This window comes from Scophthalmus maximus, chromosome 5 (assembly GCF_022379125.1).
Source record: "Scophthalmus maximus strain ysfricsl-2021 chromosome 5, ASM2237912v1, whole genome shotgun sequence".
In the NCBI taxonomy this organism is placed as follows: Eukaryota; Metazoa; Chordata; class Actinopteri; order Pleuronectiformes; family Scophthalmidae; genus Scophthalmus; species Scophthalmus maximus.
Window position 1 is genome coordinate 13,256,837 of NC_061519.1, and position 16,993 is coordinate 13,273,829.

Sequence of the window (16,993 nt, forward strand, 5' to 3'; positions counted from 1 at the left end):
GTGAGGAAACATGATCTGATGTTCTGACACATTCATCCTTTGAAGGCATTTCATCTATCACGTGTGTAAAGCGGTTTTTAAAGATGAACTCAAGAAAATGTCTGGAAAATGGAGTCCGGGCTTTTTCTGGAGTTTGCTATTCACACACCAAGAATGCAGCAGGAGATGGTCCGAGTCGACGCTTTCACAACAGTAGGATAATTTACGAAACATTCAGGTGATGGCTGGTGCTCCATAGAACCCCTACTCAATCGGCGTGAATCTTCCAGAGATATTCGTGCTTTATTCTCACATCAGCTCACTGACATCTTCCAAAGATTTTAGTCTGGGGCTGGCAAGGGAAACATTTGCATTTTCACAAACAGCCCCTCCAGAAAAATACAGAAAATGGCTGGACTTCAGTGCACGTCTGAGAGCAGCTTCAGTGGAATATTTTATGTAAAGAAATGTTATTCAAAACCATGAGTGGATTACCAATGCTGTAATGAAAAACTTTTATTTTTTTTTAAATTACTTAGAACAGGTACAGTCTGCAAGCTTGTTTCTTTAAGCACTGGAATGTGTGTCCATCTGATTCCTGTGAGAGCGCCTCGATAAAGGCCTGAAGTCTTTCCAAGAGACAAGAAAAATCTTCCAAATTGAACACAAAATAGGACTTGAAAAAAGAACAATCCTGTAAGTACAGCAGAAAAAAAAACCAAGACTGTGTAGACGGCGTCTTCTTCACAGCTGAGGCAGCTTGTCAACGGGTGTGTCGAACTTGAAGTCTGGAGGGAAAAGTTCAGCAGCTCGCGGGTAGATGAGTCGGTACGACTGTCTGATTGTGACGTCTGCAACGCCGGCAATGTCTCCGATTTCTGTGGAAGAATCGGAGACAATGGTGATATCTTTGACCTGCAGTAAATCTACTGACATGTAAGATTTAACGTTATATTGTTAATTGGCATTTAGGTCAGGTGACAGTGCATCTCAGGTGATGTTACGGGGGAAATGCAAAAGTAGTGGAACTAGTAGTGGAACGACTTCCTTTCAGCAGTGATTAATGATGATTTTTACAAAGTGTAGTTATTGGGTTCTACAATATGTCTGTTGCACCTCTGGTCTAAACTCATTAGTATCAGTAGAGAATCATCACTCACCTTTCTGGGTCTTCTTCTCTGCAGAGGCCTGTGAGGCCATGTAAATGGCCGCTGCAGCCACAGAGATGGGGCTCCTGCCAGGCACCAGGTCGAGCTCCACGGCCTTCCTGGCGATGAAGGTGGCCGCCATCTGCACCTGCTTGGGCAGGCCGAGGTTTGAGCAGAAGCGGGACATGAAGTCTCCCGTGGTGATGAGGTCCACGCTGGTCTCCAGCGCCTTCAGGATCAGCTTGAAGCATCTGCCGATCTCCTTCTTGGAGATCCGGGAGACGGCACAGATCTCTGCGGAGGAAACGGGGAGACGAGAGATCATTTGGATGGACGGTGAGAGAAAACTAGTAACAACATCTCCACTTTTCATGTTTTTTTCTATGCAGTTCCTCCTTCTCATGTAACCTTTCACGGTTACATGAGAAGAGATGCACAGATTATGCATCCGCTACTTCTGTCTTTAAGACGTTTTCGTCTTTCACACAAGGGAAGGAATCACACCCAAGTAGTGTCTTGACTGCTGGGATATGTTACTCAAGGGCTGCTAGATTAGCTGAGTATATTTACTTTCTGAAGTTGTCTGTTGTTTTGGGTTTAGTTTTGTCTATGTTGACTTAATCCTAATTAGAGTTTTGTTGTGGCTTACGATCCATTTAAGAACATTTTAGTGATCTTCACTGACTGAGGTGATTTCAACATCCAGACAGAGACGTTAACATCTCAGCTGTTATTCTTACCATGCTCTTTAGCTTAGGGGACTCGGGCTCATCACTCTCCCTGTTCACATCCTACCTCAGGGACGGCACTTACAGGGTTACTCAGAGAGGATCTGTGTCTGAACCCTGCGAACTCACTACAGAGAATCTTCAGGGCTCTGAGTCTCCCCTCAACATTTTGCAAACTGCATCAGACTTGTCGGTGTTCCCGTCTCTCCTGTGAAACTCGTAGTGTTCCCAAACTTTCGATTTGCAATTCACAGAGTTAATCGGCTCAGCTTGCGACATGTTTGTTCTGCAGAACCTGCAGCACATACCATACATCCGCGGCGCACGTTAGCGTAGGTCCAATTTAGGAGGAATAAAGTATCAACATATCGAATAATTAGGTCTGTCACATTTCTAAACAAATGAATACACATCTAATAATAATGGATCAGATTTTATCGATGCAAACATTTAAGAACCGATCTCAATTCACAGCTGCTCTGCAGATTCACTCTTGCCCCGCGGGTGTTAGTGTATCGATACTAATCAGTTAATCTTTCCATCCCTAGTGGGCAGCCAACAAAATCCCTTCTGTTTTCTGTCCTGGTTTCTGAATGGTGGAATGAGCTCCCCATTGACATCAGGAAAGCAGGAACCAGAACATCTGTAAGGTCAATAATATGGCAGATAGCTGAAAATCTTGCAGGAAGTTTTAAGTCTTTATTCTGACCTTTAAAGGTTCTTGGTACGCCTTCTTGCCTGCAGGCGATGTAAAGACAGGCGGAAGCAATGGCATCGTTGGCTCGTCCCTTCAGGCTCTTCTGTTCATACACTTGTTTGAATAAGTTGTTTGTTCTGTCCTGCAGAGCAAGAACATTGATATCAGCAAACAAATGTTGAGTTCAAATGCATGTTTCAATATGTGTGATAGTGTTTTTCTTTTCTTTTCTTTCCAGGTAAAGATGAAAAGAGCGATATTGTGAACTCACTATAATGTTCCTTGGCAGGTTGATGCGATCTGCCATGGTGCTGATTTCTTTGAAGGCGTTGAGCATGGCTCGGTCGGAGCTGCTCATGGTTCTCCGGTTCTGGTACTTTGAGTTTCCGAACTCATCAAAACTAGCTGCGCCAGTTCCCTGTGGTGGAAACAAAGGATGTTTAGTAGAATCATTAATTGCAACTATATTTCGAGACAGTTTCTGCTTCACTGTGGGATCCTCACTCTCAGTGCAGAGTTAGGTTTGGGAAACATGAAACAAAACATGTTCTGTCTGAAAGTAAATTTTGGCTTAACTCTGGCTCAAGGTGTTGTTTATCAGCATTATTCGTTAGTATTGAATATTACAAAAAATGTCAACAATTTACTTTCGCTATTTGTTTTTTATTTCTATACATTGCTTTGGGTTTTCACTAAATTAAGAGCCTCCCACCCCAACCCCTAATCTGAACTAAAATATTCCCACCATGGAAACCAGAGTGCTGGATTAAATAACTAGAACTCCTCTGACATCCTTTCACTTATTTCAAGCCCACATCTTGGAACACCGGTCCTGGTCTCTCACCTTGCTGATCATGGTGGTTAGGTCTCCTCCATTGAGCAGCGGGTTCTGGGCGTCTCCCACTCTGGATGGATCTTTAAGGGCTTTCTCATTAGAAAACGTCCGCCACTCTGAGCCCACGTCGATTACACGGTCACCTGAGGAGAAATGGTTTGGAGAGCTGAACTAAAAGGTACAAGATAGATTTCTTACACATTTCATTGTAACCAGCTTTAATTTGCAGATTTGCTGCATGGACATAATATCTAGGTTATTTCAATAAAACAGGATTCTGTAATAATATCCAGCAACTTCTGCATTAACACAAACGACCATCTCCCTTTGCAACGATATTATTAAAAACTGAATTTGAATTAATACATTAGTACATGACTTTTGGTTTCACTATTTCTTGGGACTTAAAATCAGTAGTCTCCTCTTGAGTCTTTTGTATTGGTGTCTAGGCCATTGATTGATAAAAACATGAGACGTGAACTAATTAGAAAGAACGATGCATAAATTTAACAAGTGGAACAAGGTGACTGATGAAGAGAACAAATGTTGGACAAGTTCAGCAAATCACCTGCACAGACAGTCTGTGCACATTTCATCCCACTGGAATAATTAAGCAGAGGATGTTGCCATGACAATCACAATTCCCTTCTGTAAATGCATTTGTAGTTGTCCAAGTCTCAGATGATGTAAATAATGCTTCGATCCTCCTGTATTCTCCTTCCCTCTCTTCTTTCTCATGTTCTAATCACTGACTCGCTCTGAATGTAGTGAGGAAAAAGGTGTGACAAAGGCAGGAAACATGGCAGGAAGATGTTGATCGAGGATTTGATATCATTCTAATCCTGTAAGGATATTTTTTCTCAATTCATCAGTCTTTCTAATATTTAGAGGCAGAGTCACATTCATCTCGTCAGAGATGAGCTGAAGCTGTGGGAGCAGGAACAGAGGGAAGCTCAGTTTGCATCAGGGAGTATAACTGACGTCTCTTGAATCCCCTTCTGACCTGGTCTGTGCTCATTAGAGGAAAACTCTGCTCCCTACAGCTTTGTCTTGCAGTCTCCATCACGTGTAAAAGGGATTTTTATCTGTGCCTTTAATGTGAGTATGTTCCTTGATGATAAATGTCATATTCATTAATGCATATTCATCACAGTAGACAATAGTGTAGCTCTCTGATTCTGATTCCATCACAGAAGTGCATGTCTTTGTACGGTAAACACTGACCTACTACCAGGCCACATTCAGGGCATATCATGTCTCCTGCTCTGTAGTCCTCCACCAGGATGGCATCAGGGTGGTCGGGGCAGTGAACTCTGGGAAGGGCCAAAGCATCTCCGCTAGAGGAAGAACAAAACTGTTCAATGATGCTCAAAGCATGAGACAAAATATGAGAAACAGTGGGAAATGAATGGTGTGGTAGAGCGAGAGAGAGAGAGAGAGAGAGAGACAGAGAGAGACTTGCCTTGTAAAAACAAACAAAAATTCACACAAAAAGTGATTAAAGGAAAAAATTGACATTAAATATGCTCATTACAGTTTCACTGAACTTTTTTTCTGGCCAACACCCAAAGATATTCTGTCTACGACGATTTATGAAAGAATAGGCAGCAAATTCTCACATTTCAACTAGTTTGACATCTACCTGAAAATCCTTTTGTTTACTATTTCATTTCAGGAATTTATGATAATTAGCTGCCAGTGGACTAATTGATGAATCAAAACAATCAGGATGTGGTGACAGAGAACCAAGGAATAGCAGGTGATCTCACTCATGGCCGTCGAACCAGGGCACAGCAACATCATTATGTTTCCATCTCTCCCTCATGTTTACATGTGTCCCAGGCTGACAGACAATTAGTGGCAACACAAACCCGATGACAAGAATAGTATTTAGTTCGTGTGGCTGACTAAAGTTATAGTCTATCCACACGGTGTACTGTTTAAATAATAGTGTAATGTTGCGTGAAAGACTAACCGTGGACGAGCTGTACAGAAAAGCTCCGTGTGTCTATCATCGACGGCAGCGTCGGTCCGGTGTTGTTCACACACAGACAGCTAGTGTCGCCGAGACCGTCGGTTCCTGCGTTGGCGGACGTTTCCGCTTCATACGACATTAAGTGGACATTCTCTCGAGATGCGCGAAGCAGAATAAAGTCCGCGATGCCAGGCGACGTTGACGCGACAGCGAGCTGGAGCCATCGTGCGCCGCGGCGGCGACGTGACGCTGTAACGGCGATTGTTTTCTGGCAACATCTACCCGCTACCTTGCTAACTAGCTGCTACCTAGCAGCGTACATCGCTACGATAAAGGGCTTTGTTGTTGTTATTGTTGTCTTTTTCTACCGGCACCAGCGTCTCCCGGCAGGTCGCGTCCTGTTCTTGAATAGGCGTCACTCTGAGAGCGACAGAGAAAGAAAACAGAAGGCTTATATTCGGTAAAGGTCGATACTCACCGGCTCGTAGACGCCATATCTCTCCTCAGTCCGTCTGTGTCGACACAAATGATTGTGGCACCCTTATTTATAACCTTTCTGATCACGTGCCCGTTGGAGTACGGGGAGTCACAGAGTCCAAACTAGACCAAACGTACTTGGGCGTCAACTGTCAGTCCATTGCATGATCCATTGTTGTAGAAGCAGGAAGTAAAGTGAAGTGACGGCGACACAGCAATTCTCCTTCATATTTGTACAAAACAGCAGCAATTTACTAACAATGGACGTACAGATATAACAGATAGCTACAATACAAAAACAAAAACAGGAATAAAATATGCATTTGACTTGAATATGTCTTTAATTTCCAAGTGATTTGCTGGGAAGGTTCTTAGAGAGAAATTGAATTTCAAAGAAAGAACAGTATTTACATCCAACCAAAGAGTCAGTCAGTGTTTTTGTATTATTTTATTTATTTCAAAATGTTCTGTTGGCCTGCTGTACAATGATTCAATTATTAATTAACCAACAAACAAAACAGTATGTCTTTATTCACTATAGTTAGAATCGAATCATGTATATATTTCTAGGAAACTTACATGAATATTTAAATTACAAACCTTAATATGAATTAATATATATATATTAATATGCATTTTCAGTGTGCTGACCACACAAAACCCTGATAAGCAAAGTCACAAAATGCTTTACAAAAGATAAAAAATAGTTAGAAAATTGAAAAAAGGAACTTCACCGATATTAAAGTTAGGTTTTTTTTAAATGTTTTAATGGCGGATTTAAAAGCAATGTCAGATCTAGACACATCTGTCCTGCATGAACAAATCTCTAAACTGTAAAGATTAACACCCTAACAAGCCCACTGGTATACAAGGCCTGTGATATTGCTGTCTGACTGCGCCAGCCTGTGTCTGACTCTGTACCAGTCTGTGACCGCACTGCTCCTCGACACCACACTTCCCAGGCCTGTGGAGGAAAGTGACACAAAGAGTCACTTGACCTGGTTAGGTTTTCATTCAAATCTACATTTGTGTGTTAATTAATTTAATAACCTTTTCATAAACCCATGGAATCTGAAGTTAATGAATGATTGTAATGAATTATCAGTGCCTCGATTGTATCAGTAAAAAAATGTCACGGTGCATCAAGACAACAGCAGGTGGAGCTAAAGGAAATAGTGCACTGTTTGGAAAACACTCATCGCTCCAGCATGATGATAACATTGATTAGTTCTCATGGGAAGATAATTCAGTGTTTGTCTCTCATTTTTAAGTAATATTGGAACCCCCGACTTTGAGATATTGTTTATTTGAATAGCAAAGAAAAATCACATTCAGTCTGCCACTGTTCACCCACAGTAATTCTTAATCATTTTTTAATACACGCCACATGTGAATTAAGGGAGTACCGGGACTTTTTTTTCTCTCCATTTCGATCACTGCTCTCAGCACAATAATCAGGGCACCGTAATTTATGCCCCTTTCCGGTCCCGTGGCCGTTGGAGTACGGCTGTTCAAAGACATCAAAGATATCAGGACGTGTTCATGTTGAATTTAGGATCCGTGAGCCCATAAACCAAGAGGAGGCCGCAGCCTGGACAACCAGAGACTAACAATAACAGAAACAAACCTGCAGCAATTGACGTACAATACCACAAATAGCTACAATAGTAAATTAATAACAGGAATACAAATATACGTTTGAATTGAATGTGTCTATAATTTCCAAGTGATTTCCTGAAAAGGAATGAATGAAAGAACAACAAATATTTTACATCTATATGTTCTCTTGTGTTGGCCTGCTGTACAATGACAACTATCAATCCACTGACCAAACAGTGTCTCTATATTCACCACAGTTAGTATCTAATTATGCACACCTTTCCAGGAAAATTCCTTCAATATTATTAGGGAATAATTTGCAAACAACAGATCTGTATTAAATGCCTATGAAAGCAGGCTTGGTGATGGAGACGGAAGCCGTGAACGGCCATGCTTGCGATTTTTTTCATATCGATATAACGGGTTATTATTTCGTTATAGCAAGTTATTATCTCGTTGTCTCAACACAACAAAGCTCTTTTTCTCGTGATATCGAAATTATAACTCGTCGTCACAAGAAAACAAAAGGTTGTTTCCTTTTATAATTTATATTTAGCCTATCAGGTATCAGGATTAGACATTATAAAAGGAAACAACCTTTTGTTTTCCTGAGATAACAAGTTATTATTTCGTTATCACACGTTATAAAATAAAAATGCCTGACGCTTTAGTTGTAGATAAAGATGTAAAAAAAAAAATTGTAGCTATTTGTGGTATTGTGCGTCAATTGCTGCAGGTTGGTTTCTGTCATTGTTTGTCTCTGGTTGTCCAGGCTGCGGCCTCCTCTCTCGGTTTATGGGCTCACGGATCCTAAATTCAACAAACACGTCGTGATATCTTTGATGTCTTTGAACAGCCGTCCTCCAACGGCCACGGGACCGGAGAATGCCACGATGATTGTGATTGTGTTGAGGGATATGGCGTTTACAAGCCGGTGAGCATCGACTATCACCACTTAGATAGATGTCAAACGAAATTAATGTGAGGATATGCTGCTTATTCATTCAAAAAAATAATTCTAGACCGAATAGCTTTGGGTGTTGGCGAGAAAAAAGTTCTGTAAAACTTTAATGAGCATCTTTCCTTAAAGGCACAGACCTCTCTCTCTCTCTCTCTCTCTCTCTCCCCCCCTCTCTCTCTCTCTCTCTCTCTCTCTCGCTCTACCACACCATTCATTTCCCACTGTTTCTCATATTTTGTCTCATGCTTTGAGCATCATTGAACAGTTTTGTTCTTCCTCTAGCGGAGATGCTTTGGCCCTTCCCAGAGTTCACTGCCCCGACCACCCTGATGCCATCCTGGTGGAGGACTACAGAGCAGGAGACATGATATGCCCTGAATGTGGCCTGGTAGTAGGTCAGTGTTTACCGTACAAAGACATGCACTTCTGTGATGGAATCAGAATCAGAGAGCTACACTATTGTCTACTGTGATGAATATGCATTAATGAATATGACATTTATCATCAAGGAACATACTCACATTAAAGGCATAGAAGAAAAAAAACTTTTTGTAGGGAGCAGAGTTTTCCTCTAATGAGCACAGACCAGATCAGACGGGGATTCAAGAGACGTCAGTTATACTCCCTGATTCAAACTGAGCTTCCCTCTGTTCCTGCTCCCACAGCTTCAGCTCAACTCTGACGAGATGAATGTGACTCTGCCTCTAAATATTAGAAAGACTGATGAATTGAGGAAAAATATCCTTACAGGATTAGAATATGAATTCAAATCCTCGACCTGCCACTGTTTCAATGAACAGTCCTGATAAGTGAAAGAAAAATAATGGCTTTGTCAAGAAAATATGTTCTGCCTTTGTCACACCTTTTTACTTTGAATGAATGAATTGACATTTAAGACCTCACCACATTCAGAGACAGTCAGTGATTAGAACATGAGAAAGAAGAGAGAGAAGGAGATGGTGTGTAAAATGATTAAACCAGATTTTGAGTCACCACACTGAGTAAACAGCATATTTGTAAAACAAGCCGAAGAAATAATACAGGGAGATCAACACATTATTTACATCATCTGAGACTTGGACAACTACAAATGCATTTACAGAAGGGAATTGTGATTGTCATGGCAACATCCTCTGCTTAATTATTCCAGTGGGATGAAATGTGCACAGACTGTCTGTGCAGGTGATTTGCTGATCTTGTCCAACATCTGTTCTCTTCATCATTCACCTTTCACTTGTCAAATGTATGCCTCTTTCTTTGTAATTAGTTCACGTTGCATGTTGTTATCAATCAATGGCCTAGACACCAATCCAAAAGACTCAAGAGGATTTTAAGTCCCAAGAAATAGTGAAACCAAAAGTCATGTACTAAGGTATTAATTCAAAATTTTGAATTCTTGTTTCTAAGAATATTGTTTGCAAAGGGAGATGGTTGTTTGTGTTAATGCAGAAGTTGCTGGATATTATTACAGAATCCTGTTTTATTGAAATAACCTAGATATTATATCCATGCAGCAAATCTGCCAATTAAAGCTGGTTACAATGAAATGTTTAAGAAATCTATCTTGTACCTTTTAGTTCAGCTCTCCAAACCATTTCTCCTCAGGTGACCGTGTAATCGACGTGGGCTCAGAGTGGCGGACGTTTTCTAATGAGAAAGCCCTTAAAGATCCATCCAGAGTGGGAGACGCCCAGAACCCGCTGCTCAATGGAGGAGACCTAACCACCATGATCAGCAAGGTGAGAGACCAGGACCGGTGTTCCAAGATGTGGGCTTGAAATAAGTGAAAGGATGTCAGAGGAGTTCTAGTTATTTAATCCAGCACTCTGGTTTCCATGGTGGGAATATCTTAGTTCAGATTAGGGGTTGGGGTGGGAGGCTCTTAATTTACTGAAAACCCAAAGCAATGTATAGAAATAAAAAACAAATAGCGAAATGAAGTAAAATTGTTGACATTGGTGTAATATTCAATACTAACGAATAATGCTGATAAACGACACCTGGCAGAAAAGGTATCGTCATATTCTTTGTTTTGTGTTATATTGGATGAGACAGCAGAGGGAAGTTGTGTTTTACCTTGTCTGTTGTGGAATAAAGCCCCTGGTTTATCTTCGTCAACTCCCTCAGTACAGTGCAGATGCCTGACAAACTTTTTTTTTAATTGTGTTTATAAGCAATGAGGGGGACTTTTCCCTGACTACTATAATACTTTATTTTCCTTTTTTTCTACGTTACATAAATACATTTCAGTTTTCCTATTTTCACATCCGGAACAAGAAAATGTCATACACTAGTGTCACTGTTTTGTAATGTCGGAAACCAAACCCTCAGAGTTCTCTTGAAATACAGCTGCAATTAATGATTCCACTAAACATCCTTTCATTTTCCAACACAGGGAACTGGCGCAGCTAGTTTTGATGAGTGTGGAAAGCCAAAGTACCAGAACCGGAGAACCAAGAGCAGCTCCGACCGAGCCATGCTCAACGCATTTGAGGAAATCAGAACCATGGCAGATCGCATCCACCTGCCAGCGATCATCATAGTGAGTTCACAATATCTGAAGCTTTGCCGTTTTTGTCTTTACCTGGTTTGGTCCTGACAATAATACGATAAGCAGGCATCTCTGTAAGCAACTGTAAGAGTCTGAGTGGTGACAGAGATGTTAAAGGCCTGGTGACTCACAGAGAGAGAGAGAGAGAGAGAGAGAGAAATAAAAAACATATATGTGTGAGCAAGCGATACGTAACAGAAACTTGAGGTAATAATCTAATTCTGTGTGACTGTGGTTTATAATTGAAGTGTATTGACACACTGCAGGCTGCAGTCTGCTGAATGTGACAAAAACAGTTTGACCTGGGGTCAATGTCTCATCAAGGGTTGAACAACGTCTGTGATTTTGTTCCATTAACAGGTGATACTGGCTCACTTAACACATATCTGATGTGAATAATACAGTGATTTTAAAACAGTGGAATTGTGAGTATGTGGAAATGCAGACCGTGACTGTTTTCAAGAAAAGTAAAAACACTATCACACATATTGAAACATGCATTTGAACTTATAATTGTTTTGCTGATAATAATTTTTAATTTTCTTGCTCTTGGTCTGCAGGACAGAACAAACAACTTATTCAAGCAAGTGTATGAACAGAAGAGCCTGAAGGGACATGCCCACGATGCCATTGCTACAGCCTGTCTGTACATCGCCTGCAGACAAGAAGGCGTACCAAGGACCTTTAAAGGTCAGAATAATCACTTTCCACTTCCTATTTGACACATTATTGAAGTTACAAATGCTCTGGAAGATTAATGGCACAACATCAGAAGAAATATTGGTGTGTCATATATGCAAACAGTTACTAAGAGAGACTTTTTCCCATTTTTCTGCCTGGAAATCATAGTCTTGATTTTGTAATGACTTCTCATGTTAAATTTAAATTCAAAAAACATATTTCCCCTTATTTGATCGGCCTTCAGGAGACAATTGAGTTAAGATAAGTAGTAGTAAAAATTGTAGTTTTCTGAATTTCCAGACAGTGCAGAAGGAAATCATTCTACTAATAATAATAATAATATTAATAATTCTAATAATAATAATGATGATGATAATACATTTTATTTAATGATGCCTTTCATGACACTTAAGTTCACCGTACATCATGAACATTATTTTTTTTTTATATTGTCTTTTTTTATACAGACATGTGACCTGAAAACTGTATTATTGTTGGAATGCTGATTCTAATTTTCTGTGATTTGTATGTTTTTGTGAAAGCACTTTGTGAAGCTACTTCTGAAAGGTGCTATATAAATCAAATCCACTTGTCATTATCTGCCAGGATCATGAAGTCTTTTTGAACTTAAAAAGTTTGAGAGACTAGTTGGGGTTTTGTTTGTGGACATTCTGTTTATGTTTTTGATTTACCTTATTGTTATTTCCTGTGTTTGTAGCTTGAATATGTGATTTCCTGTTTTACTTTGTAGTTTTACAAGTTTTTTGGGTCCTGCCCTGTGTAATGTGCAACATGCCCTATCTCTTCTCATGTTACAGTGAATGTCACAGGAAAAACTGCAAAGAAAAGGGGAGATACTGTTACTAGTTCTCTTTCACAGTCCATCCAAATGCATCACGTCTCCCGATCCCCCCCATTTCCTCCGCAGAGATCTGTGCTGTCTCGCCAATCTCCAAGAAGAAGATTGGCAGATGCTTCAAGCTGATCTTGAAAATGCTGGATATCAGCTTGGACCTCATCAACCCGGGAGACTTAATGCCCCGCTTCTGCTCAAACCTCGGCCTGCCCAAGCCGGTGCGAATGGCGGCCAACTTCATCGCCAGGAAGGCCGTGGAGCTTGACCTGGTGCCTGGCAGGAGCCCCATTTCTGTTGCTGCAGCGGCCATTTACATGGCCTCACAGGCCTCTGCACAGAAGAAGACCCAGAAAGGTAAGTGATGATTCTCTAGTTACTGATGACGCTCACATTTTGTGATTAGTTTAGACCAGAGGTGCAACAGACATGTTGTAGAACCCAATGATGTACTCATTTCCAGATAATGTAATAACTACCGTTATTGTAATAAAATGTCTTAACCAACCTCCCGTTAGTGTAATTGTTTATTACATAATTGCTACAGAGATTATTACATTATTGGTAAAGACATTTTATGAAATCGGTCCAAATATTTTTACATTATTGGTTAAGATATTTTATTACATTATGTTAATTATTACATTATTTTTAAATTCTATTGTTCTGTTCCACAACATGTTTGTATGTTTGACGAGATTAATATGGTTTATTTTCAGTAAAGGTGAAAAGCTTTGGACCCAGTCTGAAAGTTAAGCGAGGAAACGATGAAGTTCATAAATATATGTCCAAAATGGTTTATGAAAAAGTGTATTCAAGAACAGATGTATGTGTTTATAAATGTATTTGTGATCAATTCTGAAATGCTTTGTGGAACTATGCATTTATGAACAAATCAGTAAATGACAATATTATAAAACAGTTAAAATAATTAAAATACTACCTATTATGTGTTATATATCATTCATTAAGTGTTATATGATATAAATACTAAATAGGCGGACTTTAAATGTTACTGAAAACACCAGTCAGTCAAGTCAGTCGGTCAAACAATAAGTCAAACATTTCACATAGTATTACACATTTCACTGGAGTATTAGTTTTTTGCATGCATTACATTCATATGAAGTCACAAGTTATTAAAGTCCATTTATATTGTAATAATGTCTCTTCCTATAATTAGTGAGGTGAAGAAGCCAGACATCTGCGTCCGTCCTTCCTGCTTGAACATTGAAAATACAATAGATGTCAGTATATTTACTGCAGGTCAGAGATTTCACCATCGTCTCCGACTCTTCCACAGAAATCGGAGACATTGCCGGCGTTGCGGATGTCACAATCAGACAGTTGTACCGACTCATCTACCCGCGGGCTGCAGAACTTTTTCCTCCAGATTTCAAGTTCGACACGCCCATCGTCAAGCTGCCCCAGCTGTGAAGAAGACGCTGCCTATGCAGTCTCAATGTTTTTTTTGCTGTACACTAAGGATTGGGCTCTTTTATCTCTTCTGGGTCATATTCATACTCTTCTTCTTCTACTTCGGGATTTAATCATTTACATTCATGCATGGTGCGTATTTAATATCGCTGCTGCAATGAATTGTGGGGCGTCTATTTCTCCTATCCTTTCGCATAGGAAGCTCCAGTGTACCCTATAGTAAAGGAGATAGGCATTTAGAGAATCCGAACAGCTCTTATCATGGCTGCTGATGATATACTTCCGGGTCCCTTCAAGATTTAGGAAACTTCCTAAGCCAATTTGACAATTCGACCGTACCCATAAGTTGAATGGTGGAAGAATGTGTATTAAGATATCTAGCGGCAACATCGGCGAGATTCAGCCATGGAGACACCTGCCGTCCTCTCATGGATCCGTGCCTCTGAGTGCGTTGGAAGTTTCTGGTTTCTTTGCCTATATTTGTATAATCAACAGCGTTTTGTTTTCTGTATTTCTGATGTACCAAAACTAGTTTGCCAGTATTTGTTTGAATTTCAAATAGCAGAGAAGTGCACAGAAATCTCCTACTCCAGGAGAGGAATGTGAAAACACCTAAAGTCACTAAATGTGGTCACGTGTTCCTTTTGTCCACAAGACACACTACAACATCCTGTTACGTTTAAACTAAACTTATTAACATAAACTCTCATGTGGCAACATTATTTGTACTTTGTAAAACTATCTATCGACATATCATTCAATCCACATGTATTTGTGGTATTGACAAACTCCACAGTCAATAGGACCCTGCGTGCTGAACTCATGCATCACTTGCAGCTCTTATGATGCACTAGGTGGAGGAAGCGTCTCCTCACTTGCAACCCATACAGGTTTCAACCGGTCCTGGGCTGCTGGCAGCTGGCTGCTGGCACTCTGTGCTCACTCGCGCTGTCCCTGTACTTTGAATGTAAGAAAGAAAAAAAAAAAGAAGGAAAGAAAGAAAAGCAGCCACCGGGGCGTGAAGTGTTATAGTTTGGTCAGGTTACACGATCAGATGTGGAGGCGGTGCAATAAACTCATGCAGACCTGATTACACTGGTCATTGATTTTGTCTCTGTTCTACTGTTGAAACCAGGTATATTGCCAACAACACAGTAAAGCAGCATTTCTGTTTTTATTTTTGCCGTGGGGCCAAATGTTTGTTCAGAGTTGAGTCTTGTGAAAGCTGAGCTTATAGTGGACCCTCAAAGAATCCCAGACAAAGACAGAGTGAACAAAGAGAAAGAGAAAAGTCTCTGATATCAGCATGTGAACTCACTAAACACTCGGACTTTGGTCACATTCTTTCAGTGACTACCTCTAAAATGAAGCGGTGCCCTAGACAGACTTATTTTTTTCTTTTGACTTTTCATACTGTTAATGAAATCTCATCCTTTTTCTTTTTTTTTTCTCTCGATTTCTTTGTATTGTCTCACCTTGTTGGCCCTCAGTGTTGAAAAGCCAATGGATGGTTGTGCCACGGTCTGACATTCTCTTGAGTTACTGCATTTCTCCGCTCTGATCTGATGAGCTCTGCTGCTCATGCTTTAAACAAGCCGTGTTAATGTGTCCAGTCCTTGTATCTGTGGGGTTGGAATGTCTCTTCCCCGCCTATCCTACTGTACAGCATCCTAACTAATACTGTACCCTAAAAATGTGTACTTTTCATCCAAAGTAAGGAGAAGCTCCTGGCTTTGTGTCCTTAAACTGAGTTATGCAAAGTAATGCATCCATTTCTACAACAAAAATCTAGTCCTGGACTTAATCTGCATTTGTTTAAAAATGAGACATTTTTCCTTAACAAGATGTGTTTATGTTATTCCGACCACCCTTCTGAGGTTCAGTCACACTACATACATTTTATTGTTGTATTTACTCTAAGTTGATTTAAAAGCAGTGACAGATCTAGAAATGTCTGTCCTGCATGAACAAATCTCTAAACTGTAAAGATTAACACCCTAACAAGCCCACTGGTATACAAGGCCTGTGATATTGCTGTCTGACTGCGCCAGCCTGTGTCTGACGCTGTACCAGTCTGTGACCGCACTGCTCCTCGACACCACACTTCCCAGGCCTGTGGAGGAAAGTGACACAAAGAGTTGCTTGACTTGGTTAGGTTTTTATTCAAATTTACATCTTTATGTTAATGAAATGGTAACACAACTTAAGTTAATAACCTTTTCATAAATCCATGGAATCTGAAGTTAATGAATGATTGTAATGAATTATCAGTACCTCAATAGTATCAGTAAAAATGTTACAGTGCATCAAGACAACAGCAGGTGGAGCTAAAGAAAGAGTGCACTAGGTTTGGAAAACACTCATCTATAAAAATTCACATTCAGTCTGCCACTGTATACCCACAGTATACCCTCATCCAACATGTAGCAGGTGCTGGCAGCTCATGATGGGGATGTCCAAGGTGATTCTGACTGAGCCTTCACATGAACACAGCAGAGGATAAGCAATAACCAAATCAATACCCAGCACATGCTACACATTCTTCATTGGATTGGGATCTGGAGAATTTGGAGGTCAAGTCAACTCTGAACTCATGTCATGTTCCCCAAACCATTCCCTTATCAAACCGCCCGGTTGTGTCGGTTGTTGTTGTTTTTGCCACTTATGCACAAAGACTTCCTATTTGTGCATCGGATGCACAGTCAAACCGCTTGACTTCATGACTGTGACACTACACAGTGTATTCTTTACAAATCAGAGAGGGAGATCCATGTTCAATAAGTTAAACCTTCACCAGCCAGTACTCAACACACTGAACTGGTTGCCTGGGAAATCAGGGCCCTTAAGCTATCAGCCCCAGTATCATTACCTCCACAGACAGGGAAACTAATACAAGCCAACCAGTGCCATCCAGTATGACAACAAACCAGTCCATTACAACATCTTTACGCCTCTTTCCCTATCCTCACCACACCTACCATATCCGCAGTCAGATACAGGGAATGTGTTTCTTAATCAGGGTCATTACGTGTCACAGCACAAATGTATATCACATAAACACTTTATTATTAA

General features: G+C 40.4%; 2 protein-coding genes across 3 annotated transcripts; one reads left to right on the forward strand and one right to left on the reverse strand.

The window, feature by feature from the left end:
• Positions 1-480: 480 nt before the first annotated feature.
• gtf2b (general transcription factor IIB) lies at positions 481-5,988 on the reverse strand. The gene is made up of 7 exons (XM_035633163.2): positions 5,841-5,988; positions 4,612-4,724; positions 3,397-3,530; positions 2,824-2,970; positions 2,565-2,694; positions 1,140-1,421; positions 481-857 (listed from the first exon to the last, which is right to left on the reverse strand). The coding sequence occupies exons 1-7, from the start codon at positions 5,855-5,857 to the stop codon at positions 724-726; spliced, it is 957 nt and encodes a 318-aa protein (XP_035489056.1). The 5' UTR covers positions 5,858-5,988; the 3' UTR covers positions 481-723.
• Positions 5,989-6,946: 958 nt separating this feature from the next.
• Positions 6,947-15,011, forward strand: LOC118310331 (transcription initiation factor IIB-like). 2 transcript variants are annotated; one of them, XM_035633162.2, is made up of 7 exons: positions 6,947-8,419; positions 8,682-8,794; positions 10,005-10,138; positions 10,795-10,941; positions 11,511-11,640; positions 12,560-12,841; positions 13,788-15,011. In XM_035633162.2, the coding sequence occupies exons 2-7, from the start codon at positions 8,764-8,766 to the stop codon at positions 13,919-13,921; spliced, it is 858 nt and encodes a 285-aa protein (XP_035489055.1). In that variant the 5' UTR covers positions 6,947-8,419; positions 8,682-8,763; the 3' UTR covers positions 13,922-15,011. The 2 variants fall into 2 exon arrangements, with proteins under 2 accessions (XP_035489055.1, XP_035489054.1); XM_035633161.2 differs by having other exon boundaries at positions 6,949-8,372.
• The last annotated feature ends 1,982 nt before the right edge of the window (positions 15,012-16,993 follow it).